Source organism: Rutidosis leptorrhynchoides, chromosome 3 (genome assembly GCF_046630445.1).
Source record: "Rutidosis leptorrhynchoides isolate AG116_Rl617_1_P2 chromosome 3, CSIRO_AGI_Rlap_v1, whole genome shotgun sequence".
Lineage (NCBI taxonomy): Eukaryota > Viridiplantae > Streptophyta > Magnoliopsida > Asterales > Asteraceae > Rutidosis > Rutidosis leptorrhynchoides.
In genome coordinates, this window is record NC_092335.1 from 238,275,670 (window position 1) to 238,288,866 (window position 13,197).

Sequence of the window (13,197 nt, forward strand, 5' to 3'; positions counted from 1 at the left end):
TGGGAATATTTGATAATGCTAAAAACGAACATATATTTCATAGCATTATCCCTCAAGAAAGACAAGCTTTTAGTTGCAATTGTTCTATTTATAAGTGATATTCGTTTAAATAATAAAAGCTGAAGACAAAAGACAGATTCGACGATTTGAAGACGCAAACGAACAAAAAGCTAAAAAGTACAAAGTACAATCAAAGTGGTTCAATTTATTGATGAGAAACGTCTAAAAGTTACAAGAGTACGAGCCGTAAAACGCAAAGTACAAGATATTAAATAGTACGAAAGGACGTTCGAAAATCCAGAACCGGGACCAGAGTCAACTTTCAACGCTCGACGCAACGGACTAAAAATTATAAGTCAACTATGCACATGAATATAATATAATATATAATTAATTCTTAAAATTATAAATATATTATATTATATATTAAAAAAGTCGGCAAACTAGAAAACAAGAACATGTGAGCTGATCCAGCTGGCCATGCGATCGCATGGCCAGGATGCCCATATTTCATGCGATCGCATGAGCCTAAAAGGCTGGCCACATCTATAAATTTCGCAGTTTTTGGTCGAATGTTTTACACCTTTTTCTCTCTATCTCTCACGTAATATTATAATATATATATATATATATATATATATATATATATATATATATATATATATATATATATAATTTTAATTTTAATTTAATAATAATAAGGGTATGTTAGCGAATGTTGTAAGTGTGTAAGTCGAAATTCTGTCCGTGTAACGCTACGCTATTATTAATCATTGTAAGTTATGTTCAACCTTTTTAAATTAATGTCTCGTAGCTAAGTTATTATTATGCTTATTTAAGCCGAAGTAATCATGATGTTGGACTAAAATATTAAAGACGGGGTTATTGGGCTTTGTACCATAATTGGGGTTTGGACAAAAGAACGACACTTGTGGAAATTAGACTATGGGCTATTAATGGGCTTTATATTTCTTTAATTGAATGATGTTCGTTAATTTAATATAAAGATTTACAATTGGACGTACCTATAAATAACCACATACACTCGATCGGACACGAAGTGCGGGATATTTATAAGTACTAATAATCGTTCATTTAACCGGACACGGGAATGGATTAATAGTCAATGGACTTATTAAAACAGGGGTGAATTACATACAAGGAAAATTGGTGTAATTATAGTTTAAGTCCCCAATTAGTTGGAATATTTGACTTCGGATATAAAGATAATTTGACGAGGACACTCGCACTTTATATTTATGACTGATGGACTGTTATGGACAAAAACCAGATGGACATATTGAATAATCCAGGACAAAGGACAATTAACCCATGGTAATAAACTAAAATCAATACGTCGAACATCATGATTACGGAAGTTTAAATAAGCATAATTCCTTTATTTCATATTTCATTGCACTTTTATTTGCTGTCATTTTATTTAATTGCACTTTTAATTATCGTACTTTTTAATTATCGTAATTTTATTTATTGTCATTTTATTTATTGCACTTTTAATTATCGCACTTTAATTATTATCATTTACTTTACGCTTTAAATTAAGTTATATTTATTTTTAATATTTTACATTAGGTTTTAACTGCGACTAAAGTTATAAAATCGACAAACCGGTCATTAAACGGTAAAATCCCCCTTTTATAATAATAATACTACTTATATATATGTATATTTATATACAAATATAGTTTTAAAAATATAGCGTTAAACTTGGCTAGATCCCTGTGGAACGAACCGGACTTACTAAAAACTACACTACTGTACGATTAGGTACACTGCCTATAAATGTTGTAGCAAGGTTTAGGTATATTCACTCTATAAATAAATAAATAACTTGTGTAAAATTGTATCGTATTTAATAGTTTTTCATAATAAATATATAACTATTTCGTATACACCTCTACACACATCACATTTGCACTTTATCTCGTGGTTTGTCGGGAGGTTTGGTGTCGATAATGAGATCCAAATGTTTTCGTTAAGGAAGAATTTTGGTGTCATGACAACTGTATTATCATGCATCCAAATGTTTTCATGAACTTTGTATTCATTTTGATTTTTTGTCAAACGGAGGCTAATGATTTTAATGTATTGATTGATGATTGCAGCTTGATTGATGTTAACTTGGGTAGATAGAAGTAAATCGGGATCGAAAATGAGTAAACTTGATCAGTTTCTTGTTTCCTCTAATGTAATTGGGACTGACGATTCGTTGAGGGTTGTGGTTCTTCCGAGAGGTAGATCTGATCACTTGCCTATCTTGTTGTACTCTGAAAAGATAAACTTTGGTCCTAAACCATTTAAGTTTTCCCATTCATGGTTGGATCGTGATGGGTTTGACGAGGTTGTTAAAGAGGCTTTGCTGAATGTTGTTTAATCAAATGGCACAAAATGTACCTTTTGGCGTCAAACTGAAGTCAATTAAAATGAACTTGAAGGAGTGGGTTCAGCTGACTAGAGGTGATGATGTTAATCATAAATCTCAGATTTTGGCTCTGTTATTTGTATTGGACGAACATATTGATCAAGGTCTGGTTTTGAAGCATGTATCGGCCGAGCAGAATGAGCTAAATAAAGAGCTGGACGCCTTAAACTGTTTCGATGAAAATGATATCTTTCAGAAGGCTAAAACGAAGTGGGTTGAGAGAGGTGATGAGAATTCCAAATTTTTTCATGCTTCTATAGAGAAATGAAACGTAATTATAACTCTTGGGTTATATGCCCCTTGTAATTCTCTTCTAGCTCCTAGCTAGAGAGTTTTTATATTTTATTATATATCAGCCTTTACAAAAAAGAAAAAAAAAAAAGAGTTATGGTTATACTCGGATTTTTACTTTAAATGGAAAAGAAAGCAAGGAAATGGAAGGTTATACATGAAATTATGTAGGTTTTTCGTTAACAACATTTTTCTCATATTTAGGCTCAACAATAGTGAAATAACGCATTTATCTTACTACCACATCACAACTAAATTGAAGCAAGGGAGTATCAAACATGAGGAAAAGTCATATCAATCTCGAATTCAAATAATAAAAATTTTCTCTATAATTATATAGAAAACCATAATTGCGTAATCTCAAAATTATCAAATCCTAGCCATCCATTTCTTAAAATTTGCTAGATCTTAGCCATTACTTTGTCCTCCTAAGCATAATGACTCAATAATCATCATTTGGCAAGTAATAACTACATTAATACCCTTATGACATTCGAACAGATTATTATACAGGATTCAATTCAAATATTTGGGTTTTGTCAAATCCATTTCCACCTTCATCGACATCTAGCATTCAACTATAATCTTAACCGGATTCATCTCCATTATTCCGATTCTTAAACAATCATAAAAAAACACTAACATAATTACACAAACACGAATAACCATTGGCAATCCGTTCTTGATGTGGATTACAACTCAGTATCGATTTCAATTGGGAAGAAGGCATTCGACATTTTCTTCAAAAAGATTACTTATTTCAGCCAACATCCTTATAATATCAGAAGGAGATCAATAGTAATCGTTCAAAGAACTAAACACACATACAGATTCAAAAGTGCCAATTGTAACTAACGATCGCTTTTAATGTATTATTATGTGTTGATTTTCACCATATATTTTTTGTTTAATTAAATGTTTTGTTTAATTAAGGTTTTTTTTTCGATATTTTAATTGATTTTATATTATTTTTTGACACACATAACCGGCAGGAATCAGGTATTCCACCTATTTGATTTGAATTTATTGATGTTTACATTTGGTTGTAATGAATATTTCAATTTACATGCATTCGATTAGGGTTAACTGATATATTGGCTGATTTACATAATGAATGTTTATTTTGTGTGGATATGATTGGTGTGTTGTTTAATTCTATTAGTTCAAGAAAATGATCCAGATTCCGTAAAGATTTCAAATTTCAATACTAATTACTCAAGTGTAAGTATGCAATGTTCTACAATTGTTAATGTGCGATCTATCTGTATTTTTATTAAAATTTAAATGTTGAGGGGTTCTTCAATTTTCACATTTGCATATCTTTCGGATTTATTTTGAAGTAATTCCTTTTTCGTTACATCAACTTCGAGAGATTCATAAACCTACTACAAAGTAAGTAATATTTGTAAGTAATATGCACATGGACCCCGTGTATTACTGTCTTGCTAATAATTTGTAAGTAATATTTACAGCTTGGGAAAGCTCTCGGGGACAATATGGAAGAAATAATCACGATTCACATATTTTCAATCTCGATCCTGAAATCGGTCTTGTTAGTCAATCATTTATTGATGGGTATTGTAAGTCATTCCTTTATTTAACTCCTGCTAGAGTGATGTAAATCCTACAGGGTCTTGCAAGAATCTAATGCATCACTAACGAAGAAATTAATTGACATATATGGTCTTATAGCAAACATTGTCACTTCAGTCTCGTTAATCAACTCTCCAATCTATGAGGTCATGATCTTAGCTTAGTTCACTTGTTCCAAAGCTCCATATATTGGTTGGTACAATATTATGTACCGTGACTTTCTTTTATTATGACGCATGATGAGGACTCTAATTGTACTTATCTTTTATTTTGATGTAGGGTGAGGACTCTACTGGTGCATAACATTATCTGAAGCAACAATTCAAATAAGTTATGTTTGCGGAGATGATGTGTCACATGAAACCTTGATTTGAAAGTACTCGAGAACAAGGGATCTAAACAAGCAGAAGAAGCACTTCCAGTTGAAAAGAAGCGTCGATGACGATGGGTAGGTGCACTAATCCGCGGTGAGGATTGTAATTTGCATTAATTTTCCATTTCTTACTAAATTATTTCGAGACATTATTGTCAGTTTCCATACTAATACCATACCAAAACTTTGTTTTCTTTCGACTGATTAATACAAGGTTGGTGTGTTATGTACACATTCAGTTTTAGTTTTATGTCTAATATTAAGTTGATTTGCACGTAACACTTTAGATTAACGTTAGCTTGAAGTAACTAAGAATTCAACATGCATGTCTTAGGTACACTCCTATGAACGTTGATACTTGACACGACTAATAAACCGACTAATTTAGAATGTTGATACTTGACACGATTAATTAACTGGTGAGTATTTTTAGGGCTAATAACCAAATTGCCCTTTTTTGTAATCGACTATAGTAAAAAGCCCTTAAAAAAATAAAACTAAACAATCTGTCCCCGCAAGTCGCAAACACCATCTGCGTGTTTGCGTCCTAAAAATTGCATGTGCGACTTATGCGACTGTCAAGTTTCATGGTCACCATCGGGCAACACTCGGTCGCAAACACCACGTCAGAGATTGTTATTCGCAACATATGCGACTGTCGAGTTTCTACCAAGCCGCAAAACACAAACGATGTGCGATGTTTGCAATTTGCGTATGTTCGCCTGTTGGCAAGCTTATCCAAATACAATTTTCTGGATAAGATATTCTGGCCATCCTGTAGATTTTTTTTTATTATTATTATTTTTTTTTTGGCCGGAGGTCCCACGGAAGCAATCTCTCTATCCTGGAGTAGAGAGAGGGATGACTTTTTCTTTCTGCGGGTGGAGAATTTTTTTTTTCTCGACTTGTGGTTAGAGGGACGACTTCTCTTCTACTCTAGGGTAGAGGAAGGATTGTCTACATCTCACCTCCCCCATACCTCGCATATGCGGGATTGGGTATTGTTGTTGTTGTTGTTGTTTTATATTTATATAAAGAATTTCGTGTGAACTAAAAAATTCGCACAAAAAAAAACTCATTTGTAAACTTAGTTTTAAACGCTTCACCTTACTGAAAGTAAATCCTAAAGATTTCATTTCAACAATCTATATACACAACGGAGCTTGTTTCCTTCGACAATGTTTGTTTCCTTTGAGTTCCCCATCACATAATACGCGAATTTGAGTCAACCAAGTTGGGAACTAAATAGAATACTTATTTTGTTTGAGAGAACTTTGCAAAAGATAACACAATAACTTTGAGTTGTGTTATGTTAAATGAGACTACTCCTATTTATACTAATTTTACTAATAATGAATGTCTATAATTAAACTAATTCAATGACTAAGATTAAAGTACTTGAAAGTTTAAGTATGTAAATGTTTCTAAAGATTTCCATGAAGTTTCCACACTATTTTAAGGAAGAACTAAGAAGAGGATTCTAGAGAGCTTCTATAGGCTTCTTGAGCAATAAACGCAAGCTTCTTCAAACTGCAATTTATTGATGATTAAAACACTTAAACACATGTTATCCACCACTCCAGCCCTCTGTTCGAAACCGAAGGGCGACCGGATTCTCTTTTAATGCAGCCTAAAAGTATATAAATAAAAAATTACGTTTAGGGAATATAGTATACTCTTTTCAGTTGTATGACTTGTACCTTATACGGAGTTAAGTAAAAACGCTAACACGTAAAGGCGTTTTTCAAGAAGTTTATGGGTTTCTATGTCAATACTTCAAAGTTAAAGGGGTATTGATGAATATATATATAACCTGATTATCCTTCTCCTTCCCTACAGCAGCAGAAACCAGAACGCAAAAATGTCCCAAACGCAGCAATTGCCAATGATATTTTCAATTCCACCCCATAAACTTTTAAACATACACACTAAACCCCCCTCAAATTCTCTAAAAATGCGTTTTTCAAGAATCAGAGCTGATATATCAAATGAAGAACACCGTTATCCCCCAAACGCGATGAAAAGAAAGATTAATTCAAGTTGGATGGGTGGGTTCAGTTTAGGAATTGATTTGGGTTTATCTCGTACTGGTATTGCTATTAGCAAAGGCTTTTCAATTCGCCCCCTCAAGGTTTGTTGTTCATAATTTATACCCAAAATTTGTTTATAATTTATTAATTGGTTTTAAAGTTTTGATTTTTATGATTGGGTTTTGCATTATGTATATAGGTTTTGGAATTAAGGGGTCAAAAACTTGAGATGAGTCTCCTTGATATTGCTCAACAACAGGTTGGTTAATGTTCTTATATTGTTGAAGTTTATTTATAGCTTTGTAACTTACAGAAATTGAATGTGATCCAATTATGCTTACTTTTGTAAATGTAAATTCTACCTATTTTATTTTTATTGTTTAATTTGTGGAAGGTTGTAGTTGTTATTGATTTAGTTTGAACCAAAACAGCCTTGATCAGTTTTCAATTTTTCACTCATAAATGTCAAAAGGCTGCAATTTAGAGCAGTTTTGGACTTGAAAATTACTTCATATCTAAAAAAATTATATGTATATTTTTAATGTACAGTACTGTTCTATAAAGTTGTAGTAAATATGATTAAACAATGTTTATTTGAGTGTAATAGTAGCTATGGCTATACGCTAATATGCGAATATGTTTAAATGGGGCCGTACAAAAAATGGATAGCTTCCAACAGTCGAGTTATACACCAACTCTTTGTTTTTACCAATTTGATAGAAGTGCATTGAGTTCTTTCACAAGAATGTGCATTATTAAACCTTGAAAATAGTACAAATATACAAAATTTGTACCGTTACTAACCTAGATTGAAGGATATAATTTGTAACATATCAAATTTGGCTACTTTGTAACATAGGAGGTAGATGAGTTTATTATTGGGCTCCCCATTTCATCAGATGGAAAAGAGACGCCACAATCAAATAAAGTTCGCAGTGTTGCTGGTAGGATCGCTATTCGAGCCGCAGAAAGGTATACCTTTACTACTTTTTATTGAAAGGCTCAGAAAAGTTCATACTGAATTTTTTGTGGTTGAATGTATCTATGGATATTATTCAAAAAAGATTGGACACTTTTTTGGGATACATGTGTTAAAATACGCTTAACATGTGTTTATATGCTTATTGGAGTACAATATGTATGTTAATATGCATCGTTGATTTGGTTTTGAGGAATCCAAGGAATATTCTTCTTCTGGTTGATAAAATATTGTAATAATTTACATGTTGAGAGGTCTTGTAAGTGAAATATTTTCTTGTATACCCAATTATGTTTATCATGGACCGTTTATAGTCTTGATTTTGGACAGTATTTTTATGTTCTGTTACCATTGAAGGATGATTTTCAGACATTTGCAAATTTTAACTTATAATTTTCTGTGAATGTAGGGGTTGGAGAGTATACTTGCAGGATGAACATGGAACATCTACAGATGCGATGAACCGTATGATCAACCTGTATAAATCTTCACTTAATCTGACTTTTTCTACTTAAAATTTGTTGCCAATGATCAAATTTCAAATTCTTATATTATTTTGTGAATTAATACGTTAGAAAACTTAATCTCATTTCCTATTATGAGAATATGTTCACACTCAAACAATTAACATTTTGATCAAGGTTGCAAGAATCTGTACTCGGGGAGTACTCGGTCCGGACTTTTTAGGGAGTACTCGGCAACTCACGGAGTACTCAGATGTTGACCAAGTTTGACTTTGACCTATTTTGACTGAGTTTTGACCAATTTTGGCTGATTTTCCGAGTAATCCCGAGTTTTGGCCGAGTGTTGACTGAGTTTGACCAAGTTTGACTTCTTACATCCCGAGTTGCAAAAGCCGAGTACACGCAGAGTAGTTCCGGATTCTGCAACACTGATTTTGATTAGTACAACTTTAAACAACAAAAGCACGTGCAGACATTTTCTTCTACAACTTGTTTTCTTAAATCTGATTATAGATTCTAATTATCTAATTGTCACTCAAAATACACATCTTAACACTCGTTAGGTTTTGAATAATTACTCAGGGGCCTCAGCAAGACAGCTCGCAAACAGAGCCTTGATTCTTATGCAGCCATGGTTAGAGTTTATAATTTCACAATTTATTCATTTTTTTTTAACTACAAAAAATGTGGTGTTTGTTTTCAAATGGAAAAAAAATTGTAAATCTGTTAAATACATTTGTATTCATCGCAGATGGTGTTGGAGAGGTATTTCGCCGAATCAGGACAAGGAACTGAAATGGTTTTGCCGAAGCAATTGGAGCTTCAAGAAAAGATTCGGAATGGCCCATCATCTGACGAGCTGGACGACCTTTAATTTGGTGTAAATAGAGGTGGCAAAATGGGCATACTAGGGGAGAGGTAGGTAATGGGTCATGTAGGAGTGGTAAATTTATCTTAGTAGAAGTCAAAACGGGATGGAACGGGTTGGGCCAGACAGAAAATGTACTTTTATCCATTTACTGAATTGACCCATACCTTTTTAATAGAGAATATTTCAACGTAACCCTTTTTGGCTCATTGCAGATAACATATGATCCAAATCGACCCTTTCATATGGGTTGAGATTGCCACTTCCGTTTTGACAATCTGCATTGAGAGGGTTAGAATCTTTTAATGGGACATTTGGTTCGCATAATGTTTTCTATGGAACGAAATGCATTAAAATGAAGTGATTGGAATCTTAAGGAAGTAGAATGAGGCATGTTTGGTTGAAAAGTTGCACTCGTTTGTATATCTCGTTAGGTTTGCAGTTGAGATGTGAATAATGAAAAATATGATATACTTGTACTTTTTTTTAAAAAAAAAAAAAAAAAAAAAAAAAAACTCTGTGTATGTTTATGAGTTATTCGTATTGAATTTGAACTGTGTATATATATGTGTACCATTGTTTATGTTAAGCTTGAACATTGATGTTCTTAGGACAAACAACATGAATTGACTGCTGCAAATAAAAGTCAAAACTATGTATATATATGTGTACCAAAACCAACTTTAATCATTCTATTGGTCAAAAAGTCAACCCCGGGAAAAGCTTTGATGATGAAGACAAAAGTCAAAAGTGAGACTGAAGCACATACAACTAGCTGATTGTGCTGAAGAAAGAGCCTTGGAACAGATCTTCTAGGTTTTTCGCCTTCGAGTTTCAGTACGCTTTCACGAATGTCGCATGGCCCGATTGGTCCTGTCTCCTTTCGGTCTGTCGCCACTATCCTTGCTGCAATGTCACAACAGATATATTGATATAATGCTAACACAAATCAAAATTCAAGTCAAATAAGTAGATTTTTAGTAATACACTAACTAAAAAAATAACAGGAGTGTTTAACTGAAAAAATAGAAACAGAAGTGTTGGCAGCTCATCCCTAGCCACTCAAGCCATTTTGAACTACACTTAAAAATAACTCATTTTGACCAGCACCCAAAATGACTCATATTGCATTTTTTAGGCCCCATTTCAAATCTTTTCATCAAGGATGATTTTAGAAAGCAGAAACATTAACGCATTCATAGAGGTAGTTACATACCCTTTTCATGTTAGATTTCTGAAATCCAGATTTGGGAAACATTCATAGTTAGATTTCTTAAAACAGACTTCATTTCCGTCTTACCAATTAATAAGTTGTTGCTACATTATGGTGACTGCAATAAGTTAGTTCTTAAAGATTTTAAACATGTTTTGGTATAGTATCGATCTGCAATCAGTAATCTGTAATTATTAATTATTACTATTACTTGTTCGTAAAGTTTAATTTAACATGAAATCATGGTTTCTTAGCCTAACTTTACAAGTTGTAAGTAGATCAAATGATAACAAAAGTTGAATTCTTCAAAGAAGAATAAGTTGATTAATGTAATAATCATATTCCTAGTTAAGATCATCTAGACGCATTGTATAGAATGAGAATAATAAGTAAGTATTTTTAGTATATTGTTAAAACTGTTATAATTCAGTAGGCTTATAACTACCTTTAGTGGTTTGATTCTTGATGTTATAATTCAGTAGGCTTATAACTACCTTTAGTGATTTGATTCTTGATTTAGAATACTAATAATGAAGTGTAAGAACAAAGATGATAATGGAGAGAAAGAAAGAAACACTTTGTAAGTGTGAGAAATGGTGCAAGTTTAATGCTTGCATTCATGAGTATTTATAGCCTAAAATCTCAATATAAAAATACATACTTTGTGTACCAAAATTGACTATATGTATACACCAAAATTGACTATCCATATCTATATTATTATTATTATTATAACACTCCCCCTTGGATAGCAATTTTATTTTGTTGAAGATCAACTATAAATTACTGCCTCGTTAAAAACCTTGCTAAAGAAAACCCAGTGGGAAAAAAACTTTAGCTAAGGGAAAAAGAGTGCAGCATGGAGTTGACTCCCCCTCAAGTAGACATCGCTTCAGCTGTTACATCTTTTGAACATGTCTCATGCCAATGTTATGAACGTGTGTTCTGAAAATAGCAGTTGGAAGTGCTTTCGTGAAAAGATCAGCAGAGTTTTTGCTAGATTGCACATATCTCATTTCAATCTGGTTGTCCTTAATGAGATTTTGAGTGTATGAGAAGAATCTAGGTGGTATGTGTTTTGTTCGGTCACTTTTGATATACCCTTCTTTCATCTGTGCTATGCAAGCTGCATTATCTTCAAAGATAGTTGTTGGACTTTTATCGCGTTCTAGTACACAAGAATCAGTAATGAGTTGTGTCATTGATCTCAACCAAAAACATTCTCGAGTAGCTTCATGTAATGCAATCACTTCGGCATGATTTGACGATGTAGCAACAAGTGTTTGTTTTTGAGAACGCCATGATATTGCAGTACCTCCATTTAGGAATACATATCCAGTTTGAGATTTAGCTTTATGTGGATCAGATAAATAACCTGCATCTGCATAACCAACCAAATCTTGTTTTGATTCGTTAGAATAAAATAATCCTAAATCAGTAGTTCCTCGAAGGTATCGAAATATGTGTTTGATCCCATTCCAGTGTCTTTTGGTAGGAGCAGAGCTGAACCTTGCCAACAAATTAACTGCAAAAGAAATGTCAGGTCTTGTACAATTTGTAAGATACATAAGAGCTCCAATTGCACTAAGATATGGTACTTCTGGTCCAAGAATGTCTTCTTGATCTTCACATGGACGAAATGGATCAGCTTCAACATTGAGTGATCTAACAACCATAGGAGTACTTAATGGTTTTGCCTTGTCCATATTGAAACGTTTCAAAATCTTTTCAGTATATGTTGTTTGATGTACAAGTAAACCATTAGGCATATGCTCAATTTGTAAACCAAGGCAATACTTGGTTTTTCCGAGATCTTTCATTTCAAATTCTTTCTTTAGAAGTTGAATGGCTTCATAGATCTCTTTATTTGTACCTATGATGTTAAGATCATCAACATAAACAGCTATGATCACATATCCGGATGTTGTTTTCTTAATGAAAACACAAGGGCAAGTAAGGTTATTTGTATACCCTTTGCTTATCAAGTAATCACTTAATCGGTTATACCACATACGTCCCGATTGTTTTAACCCATATAAAGATCTTTGTAATTTAATCGAATACATTTCTTTGGGTTTTGCATTTGATGCTTCTGGTACCTTAAATCCTTCAGGTAACTTCATATATATATCACTATCAAGTGATCCATATAGATAAGCAGTCACAACATCCATGAGATGCATTTCTAAATTTTTAGAAACTGCCAGACTGATTAAGTACCTAAAAGTAATTGCATCCATAACAGGAGAATAAGTTTCTTCATAATCAATTCCCGGTCTTTGAGAAAAACCTTGAGCTACAAGTCTAGCTTTATACCTTGTAACTTCATTTTTCTCATTTCTTTTTCGGACAAAAATCCATCTGTATCCTACAGGTTTCACATCTTTAGGAGTGAGAATGATGGATCCGAAAACTTTTCTTTTATTGAGTGATTCTAATTCAGCTCGTATTGCTTCTTTCCATTGAGCCCAATCATGTCTATTTTGACATTCAACCATAGATGTTGGTTCTGGATCATCATCATTATTCATGATGTCATATGCAACATTAAATGAAAATTTCTCATCAAGATTTTTCATTTCATTTCGGTTCCATAATATTTTTGAATATGCATAATTGATTGCAATTTCTGTATTGACATCATCAATCTCCTCTGCAGTAGGAGTACTGATTTGTGGTTCTTCTTGAACACTTTCTTTTACTTCATTATCAGCTGATTTTCTTTTTCGAGGATTTTTATCCTTTGAACCGATTGGTCTTCCACGTTTCTGACGTGGCAAAGATTCATGAGTGACGTTATTGCCAGCTTTTGGAATTTCAATTCGAGCTGGAGTATTTACTGCTGGTATATATGATTTTGTCACCGTTTTTGTATCTGTAAATGCATCAGGCAATTGATTTGCAAGTTCTTGTATATGCATTATCTTTTGAACTTCTGTCTCG

The 13,197-nt window shown here is 32.9% G+C and overlaps 1 protein-coding gene across 1 annotated transcript; it reads left to right on the forward strand.

Annotated features, from left to right (window-relative positions):
* Positions 1-6,550: 6,550 nt before the first annotated feature.
* LOC139897295 (uncharacterized) lies at positions 6,551-9,505 on the forward strand. The gene is made up of 7 exons (XM_071879990.1): positions 6,551-6,831; positions 6,930-6,989; positions 7,590-7,702; positions 8,119-8,187; positions 8,756-8,807; positions 8,925-9,091; positions 9,257-9,505. Exons 1-6 carry the CDS (start codon positions 6,562-6,564, stop codon positions 9,045-9,047), a joined length of 687 nt encoding a protein of 228 aa, XP_071736091.1. The 5' UTR covers positions 6,551-6,561; the 3' UTR covers positions 9,048-9,091; positions 9,257-9,505.
* Positions 9,506-13,197: the final 3,692 nt, after the last annotated feature.